The sequence below is a fragment of the Propithecus coquereli genome, unplaced genomic scaffold (genome assembly GCF_000956105.1).
Source record: "Propithecus coquereli isolate 6110/MARCELLA unplaced genomic scaffold, Pcoq_1.0 Scaffold2, whole genome shotgun sequence".
Taxonomy (NCBI): domain Eukaryota; kingdom Metazoa; phylum Chordata; class Mammalia; order Primates; family Indriidae; genus Propithecus; species Propithecus coquereli.
Window position 1 is genome coordinate 8,585,632 of NW_012144966.1, and position 8,449 is coordinate 8,594,080.

The 8,449-nt window shown below is 37.8% G+C and overlaps 1 protein-coding gene across 1 annotated transcript in view; it reads right to left on the reverse strand.

Annotated features, from left to right (window-relative positions):
• Nucleotides 1–6,303, reverse strand: part of INTS8 (integrator complex subunit 8) — a 57,415-nt gene extending 51,112 nt beyond the window's left edge. The window contains exons 1-6 of the mRNA XM_012643642.1: nt 6,030–6,303; nt 4,554–4,728; nt 2,537–2,677; nt 2,116–2,187; nt 1,403–1,454; nt 255–437 (exon numbers count right to left, since the gene is read on the reverse strand). Of these exons, the coding sequence (XP_012499096.1) occupies nt 255–437; nt 1,403–1,454; nt 2,116–2,187; nt 2,537–2,677; nt 4,554–4,728; nt 6,030–6,159 (753 nt within the window). The 5' untranslated portion in view covers nt 6,160–6,303. The remainder of the gene's footprint in view (nt 1–254; nt 438–1,402; nt 1,455–2,115; nt 2,188–2,536; nt 2,678–4,553; nt 4,729–6,029) is intronic.
• Nucleotides 6,304–8,449: the final 2,146 nt, after the last annotated feature.

The following is an 8,449-nucleotide window of genomic DNA, read 5'->3' on the forward strand; positions in this document are numbered from 1 at the left end:
CCCGCCTCGGCCTCCCAGAGTGCTAGGATTACAGGCGTGAGCCACCGAGCCCGGCCCTCCCTTCCATTTCTTTTAGAGAAATTTCAAGTCTTATAAAAAGTGTACAAATACAACGCAAACAAGTTTTGATAACATCTTAAGTCAAAGTCAATGAGACAAAGGCAGAAATAAACACTAATTAAAAATACTAGGATGGTCTCACATAAGAGTTTCAAAAATATTGTCATATATTGGTTAAATAGTGAAATAAATACCTGGCACTGCATTTCCTCAGTTTTGATTTTCAATCCAGCAGTAGAACTCTCAGTTTCTCCATTTACCATGCCTGGTTCCATGGCCAATAAATCTAGGGTTCTCATTGTATGGACATAAAGATCCTTGTTTAACTTTAGGGCTGCCTCTAGTACCAAAATAGAATCAGCAGCTTGTTCTTTTAGCTATAAAAATTCAACAAATTAAAATGCAAAAATGGCAATTAATTATAGTAACCGAAAAATATTTACAGGATTTTTAATAGTTTAGTGTACTAAGCTAATAAAATTTTTGTTAAAACAGTACGAGTACAATTAAATTAGTTGAAATAAGGTTATCTTAGATGAAAAAAAGTTCCTACTGTGAAATCAGAAAGCCTAAAAAACAAGAAAAAGTGGTGTCTTTTTTCCATAGAAAAGTTAAGGAAGAGAAATCCTTTAAAGATTTGCACTGTTCCACTTGATTTATTCAAGAAATGTTCGTATGCTTCAGTGTGACAGCCATTTTACTAGGCACCAGATAACAAAAATAAAATGATGCAGTCTTTTTGCTTCCATGTTCAAAATACTACGGCATATTTGCTTTATATCGATACACATTGTTTCTTATCTTCCCTCTCCTCCTCCAGTTCATACACCTCACGTTATCTGGAACATTGTAGGTTTTAAAAAATCAGAGATCATTTTTATTTTTATTTTTTTCCAGCACATCCAGAACACACAAACATAGAGAGATATTAATTACAGAAACTCCCACATTCCTACTTTTATATTAAGTAGATCAACTAAAAAATAACTACTATAGTTTTCTTATTATAAAAATTTAGAGGTATAATACATGTTTATTGTAGAATTTTTGGAAAATACAAAACAATATGAAGACATCACTTATAAGATCAATTACTTACCTATGCTAAAGTATCATGAAATATTCAATAATAGAATTGGTGGTAAAGTTGAAAATACCAATAAAGTTGAAAATCTGTATGATTTAAATATTATCTATATTCTAACAGTAAAATATAACAGTATTTATAATGTCACTGGTACCTAGACCTTGGAAACTCTCATTTACCTAAAATTAGAAGATGCATCTATACATGCTCTAAATGTGCTCCAGAAATGTCAGTGTAACTAATACCAATACTTACCACTTTCAAAATGTTTTCTGTTAGCTCTTTTTCCTGTTGCATTTGGTTCATACTAAAAGAGAAATGATTAAGAGTACCAAAAGTTACTCAGACTGAAAAATGCAAAACATAAGAGCATCATTCTTGACAGTGAGGTTCAATTTAAATAAAAGTATTTTTAATGCTATTTCTTTTCATGCTTAAAAAAACAAAACATCCAACTATTATGATGCTCATACCAATATTTTCTCATTTGCTTTGTATATTAAAAAAAAAGCACCTCAATTTAAGAGTACAAAAGCTCACTTACACAGAGTTAAAAACTATGCTCTATAGCTCCAAATTTCGGTAGGCTGCTACCTGGAATTTAAGATTTAGGTTTAAACTCCAGATATTATCAAACTTTTATAATGAGCTTTTATACTCTAAAATATTTACACATACTGACTTTCCTATACACAAAGCAAATATATCCTCTTCAAGACAACTTAAATTTTTAAAAAACTTAATATTTTTAGATGAATGGCACAATTCCCAAAGTACTCTCCTTCTTTTTCAGAGCTCTGTATCTAGAGCACTAGCTGATGCTCCAAGCCCTCGAACTATTCCAAATGAACCTTCACGCAAGGCTTCCGCTCTACTTTCTCTGTAACAGGGGTTTTATTAAAAACTTGCAAAATGTTTTAAAACTCTAATGAAAAAACACCAAGTAAAGGTCATATCTGCCAACTTACACACTTAACTGAGGTGGTCCAGGTTTTGCCTGTTTGACAGGAAAACTACTTTGAACAATCGTCCTAATTGCCCTGAAGATAAGACAGGAAAAAGAAAATTAAATACATTATAAATGTCATTTCAATTATTTTTTCAAGTACTACTCTCAGAGGATGTATATAATAAATTATCTGAAGCTTTAACTGGCATATAATGAATACTTCCTAAATCACCCAGATTTTTACTAGAAGGCTTTTCATCTATGCAGCCACAAATTTTCTCCATCGGACTCACAGTTTCCAAGGTCTTCTCATTGATCTCTGGGGATCTTATCATCATCAAATATCCAGTCAAAAGAGGTCCTTTAAAAGCATAGCCTGATACCCATGTGCAATAAAACAGAGGCTGCGCAACACATTCTGGGTCTATAAAAAAATTTACCATCTATTGTAGAGAAGTATAGCCATGGCGGTGGTTGGAGGTAGAGTGGCCAGATCCATATCTACATGCTTTGTTCCAGAAGGAACTTTACTGATACAGAGCAGTTCATTTAGTAGCATATTCAATACTGGAACCGACAAACTTAAAAGGAAGAAACAAAAGGTACATGTTTGCATGTTAACTACATTAAGAAGCACAAAATACATACACAATTCCCTATCTTCACTGAAAATAACTACATTGTTAAAAGACCAAATCTTCAGTTTTACCTATCAAACTTGAAAAGATTTTTAAAAGTTTTTATTATGAAAAAAATTTATATTTTTTTGAAAAAAAATTAGACAGGGTATCATGAATCCCCACGTATCCAGCATCCAGCTTCAGCTGATGGCCAGTCTTGTTTCAACCTCTACTCTTATCCACTCATTTCTTCCATAAATATTTCAGAATATATCTCAAAAAAATAGCTTTTAACATAATCACAGTACTAATTTCACTTCTAAAAATTTAAATTTATTACCATCAAATATCCAATCAGTGTTCAATTTTCCAGTTGCCTCACATTTGCCATACTTTTTGTACACATTGCTATCTGCTGACAGTTCTCTTCAGTCTATTTATGTATAGGTTCCAATTCGGATTAAAGAATACATTTTTTCTAACTCAAATATTTAATGCTGGAGAATGTGGTGGGGGAGGCAGTTTTACATATTACTGGTGAGAGTATAAACTCTTTTGGAATGAAATCTGGCAATACTGTGTCTTAAAAATGTTTATACTACGTGACCCAGCAATTTAAGAATCTATCCTAAAGATATAACTTAAAGTTTATGGACAAAGATATTTAAGGCCTTATAATTTCAAATCGTAAAAAGCTAGAAATAAACTAAATGACTGTCCAAAAATAAAAATGGAGAAATGCTCATGCTATTCAGTTAGGTGAAAAAAACAGAAATCAAAACAGTATATAGGGTATGATTACAACCTTGTTTAAAACCATAGAAAAAGGCCGGGCGCGGTGGCTCACGCCTGTAATCCTAGCTCTCTGGGAGGCCAAGGTGGGCGGATTGTTTGAGCTCAGGAGTTCGAAACCAGCCTGAGCAAGAGCGAGACCTCGTCTCTACCAAAAATAGAAATTAATGGGACAGCTAAAAATATATAGAAAAAATTAGCCGGGCACGGTGGCGCATGCCTGTAGTCCCAGCTACTCGGGAGGGTGAGGCAGAAGGATCGCTTGAGCCCAGGAGTTTGAGGTTGCTGTGAACTAGGCTGATGCCACGTCACTCTAGCCAGGGCAACAGAGTGAGACTCTGTCTCAAAAAAAAAAAAAACCATAGAAAAAGAACAAAAATTACACAAAAATGTTAAAACATACTTCTCCCAGCAGTAACGTCTCAAAAAAAAAAAAAGAGAAAACAAAAACCAAAAAAAATCATACTTCTCTCCTCTCCCCCACTATGTCCTATTTTCTGAATTTTTCCCAACTTCCTATAAGGTATTAATATTTCTTTACCTGGGAGGCAAAGGGGATGAACCACAGACTAACCACAGACTTGAAAGTATTTATTTTTAAATAAATAAGCACTGATTCTAACCAGCTATTTTAGTAATTTGGGAGATAGTGATTTATGATCAGCAAGATTAACTGAATTATTCAACAGCAAGTCACTCATAATATATACTACAGTCGTTAATTTTTATTCATTTTTCTCCAGATATGTAAAAGTCAACTGAAAAATTTTAAATAGTTTAGCTGTACATTTTCTCTAGTAACCACACCAAAAATAGTAATAAATTACCTCATTATTGATAACATCAAGTTTATACTTTAAAGGGTGATTTAAATTCATTTAACATTCAAATATTTTCTTATACCTTTTGAAAAATACCCACATAATTTACCAAGGATATAGAGAAAAATAACTTTCATTTTAAGAGCCAATATCATAAAAGTATAGAAATAAACCAAGGTATCTAAATAGTACTTCAAAAAAATTTTCACTTAAATCTTGTATACCTTTTCTCTAATATGTCTAAGTCCCACTTCAAATGTGCAGCAACTTTAAGAGCAAGAAGTTTTAAAATACGATTTCTCTTGTTATCAGGTGGAGGTTGAACTTGGTTTTGTTCATTAACTGAAGGTTTGGAAGCCTGTTCCAAAAACTGAACTATAAGTTGAACTGGTGCAGGATCTACGATTAAAAAGAAAATAAATTCTTAAATTTAAGTTCTAATTACAAAGAGGCAAAAGGATTCACTATTCTTTTTTGGCCACAAAAGGAATCCCAACAGTTGTGTAGTTATAATGACTAAGTAATATGATTTATAAGTGTGCTTGAAGGTTAAAATAGAATATCAGGAAGAGTGGTAAGAAGGAAGGAATAAAAGATTAATGCATAAGAAAGCACTTCATAGGGAAAAATGTAATAGCTAAAGATTCCCGGTTCAGCGAATACCCAATGCCAATTAGAGAAAAGAGATCCAGTATTAGAACTACTGTTTTGACGCTTAATTAGGGCGATCTCCATCAAGTTACCTGGCACCTGTTTCCTCTAATGCCAAATGGAGGATAACACCACCCACCTCACAGGATCATTTGGAAGACTGAATAAACGAGATAACAGATGTGAAGAATTAAGCACAGTGCCTGGCACCCTGAAAGCACTCAACAAATGTTTGTCAAAAGGAATGAATTAAAAAGACATAATACAGGTGGTAAAACTACCCAAATAAAATCACTAACTTCTCACACGTATTCTCCATCAGTTAAGGTCAGTCTATTAGACTGAACAAGCATATGTGGATTTGAGTTCAGCAAAATCCTATCCAAGTAACTTACCTTTTCATACCAGTGCCTTTTTCCAGAAACGCCTTGAGTTCTTCTCCTCCCCCATAACACCAATGTAACTGGGAACTTAATCATTATCATCACTATACAATAACCATCTTGCAATTGTGCAGCAGTCCCCGCCCTCAAAGATTTTATTTTAATTTACTGCCCAACTTTGGAATACACAATTAAGAGTCAGAAAAATTCCCTCATTGAGGGACAAAATATTTAAGTAAGAACCTAAGATAATAACTAGCGTCAGGATCAGCACCAGAACAGCTGATTTCTCCCCATCTCCCTGACTTTCCAGCCTGGGATTCTGTAAAGAGAGGGTTCCGGCAGCTTCCCCGACCCAAGCAAACCCCTGCCAGCCTCCCAGGCGCAGAAACCCCAAACAGTGAAAGTGACCAACGGGGGCGGCCTGACAGCGCCAAGCCCGCCGTCCGGGGACTGCAGGGCCTTTGTTTTGAGCTTTTCTCTGACCCACCACGGCGGTGCCCCCCCCGCACCGGGATGTTTAAGACACAGCGAAGGGCCAAGTTCGGCTCTGGTCCACGCCTCCCAGGCTGCAGCTTCGGTGGCCGAGAAGGCAGGGTGGAGGGAGGCCGTGCAGACATTGCCGGTGGCCGTGTCCCGTTCCCCAGCTGCAGGCGCCGTGCTTACCAGGGCAGGGCTTGCGCAGATGTTTCTCCAACAGCGACTCCTCCAGCAGGAACTCAAACCAGCAGGTCTGCGGCGGGGTGCAGGGCCGGCTGGAGGTGGCCGCCTCCCGGTCCGCCGCCTCCGCGCTCATCCTGCCCCCGCCGCCGTTACCCCCAGGGACGCTTCCTGGCTCCAACCTGACCCTCGGACGCGGGCCCCGGGCCTGTGATCTGCGGAACCGGCCGGCCACAGCCGCACTCGGAACGTCCCCTAATCTCACACAGTCCAAAATGGCGGCGCGGGCCAGCCAGACCAGGGATCCTGGATCCGCCTCGCTGTGCCACCGCCGCGCCTTCGGGCCAATCGTTGTTAGGGTTGGAGAGAAAGGGGCGTGGCCTATCTTCAGACCACACCTCCTCCCGGTTGCCATGGGAGACGGGTCCGCGTGAAGCTGGGTCTGGGGTGGGCTTTCCCTGTCCCTGGTAATTCTTCAGCAGAAAATGAAACCACCTCATCTAGGGTTACAGTAGGCCTCAATATTTTCGTAAAAGATAGCGAATGAGACAAGTTCTAGATGTGACCCAGGCAAAGTGAGTAGGTTCTCTCCACAGATGCTCCCCATTGTCGTGGGGACCAGCGTCCCCGCCCCCTTCCTGGTTGGATGACGACATACGGTGAGATCCAGCCTTTCTGCCTAATTAATCCTCTTGATATCCCCACTAGAGGTGCTGTTGGCCCCGTTTTACATTTATCTCTATTCTGTAATGTTCTTGTCTTTTTTACTAACAATTAAAATTGAAAAAAGTACATTCATAGATCGTGAACAGATTAAGAGTGCAAGCTCTAGAGTCCATCATTCTAACGCTCTGGATAGATTATTTAACCTTTCTGAAACTTAGTTTCCACATTTGTAAAGCAGGGATAATAATGGTGCCTAATTTTAGGGTTGATAAAAGAATTAAAAGAGGCAGAGATAAAGGATGATACAGGTAAATGAGATAATACAGGTAAGCTTTTTAAACAAGGACTGACACCTAGTAACATCAATAAATGTTAGCTAATATATAGTGCTTTTCTATTTGCAAATTATTTCCTCTAGAGTAGTCCCCCCTTATCCACCGTTTTGCTTTCTGAGGTTTCAATTACTCAGAGTCAACCTAGGTCAGAAAATATCAAATGGAAAATTCCAGAAATAAGCAATTCATAAGTTTTAAATTGCATGCCATTCGGAGTGACATCTGGCACCTTCCCTCCTGGGCCATGAATATCTCTTTGTCCAGAGTATCCACACTGTCTACATTACCTTCCCGTTAGTCATTTAGGAGACTCTTAGTTATCAGACCAACTGTCACAGTATTGTAGTGCTTGTGTTCAACTCTTATTTTAAAGAGTATTATTATCTTTTTTTTTTTTTTTGAGACAGAGTCTCACTCTGTTGCCCTGGCTAGAGTGAGTGCCGTGGCGTCAGCCTAGCTCACAGCAACCTCAAACTCCTAGGCTCAAGCGATCCTACTGCTTCAGCCTCCCGAGTAGCTGGGACTACAGGCATGTGCCACCATGCCTTGGCTAATTTTTTCTATTTATTTTTTGTTGTCCAGATAATTTCTTTCTATTTTTTTAGTAGAGACGGGGTCTCGCTCTTGCTCAGGCTGATCTCGAACTCCTGAGCTCAAACAATCCGCCCGCCTCGGCCTCCCAGAGAGCTAGGATTACAGGCGTGAGCCACCGCGCCCGGCCTAAAGAGTATTATTAAAGAGTATTTTAAAGAGCATTGGTGCTGGCATAGTGTGAAAATCATTCTATTTTATTAGTTATTATTGTTAATCTCTTAATGTGTCTAATTTATAAATTAAATGCTATAATAGGTATGTATGTTTAGGAAAAAACAATACATATAGGGTTCGGTATGTTAATGATAGCCAGGCATGGTAACTTGTGCCTATAATCAAGATTGCTTGAGCCCAGGAGTTTGAGACCAGCCTGGGCAACATAGATAGAGACCGTCTCAAAAAATTAATTAATTAATTAAAATTTCCATTTAAAAAGTAATACACTTGTAATACCATCAGGAAAATGAAAAAACAAGATACAGACTGGGAGAAAATATTTGCAAAGCATATAATTGATAAGGGACTTACATCCAGAATGTATAAAGAACTTTTACAACTCAACAATAAAATGCCAACCCAACTGAAAAATCAGTAAGGGATTTGAATAGACAGTTCTCCAAAGAAGATATACAAATAGCCAATATGCACATGAAAAGATGCTCACCATCATTAGTCATTAAAGACAGGCAAATCAAAATTACATGAGATACCATTTCATATACACTAAAACAGCTGTGATCAAAAAGACAAAAATAAGTGTTGGTGAGGATGTAAAGAAGTTAGAACCCTCATACATGTAAAATGTAAAATGATGTGACCACTTTTGAAAAC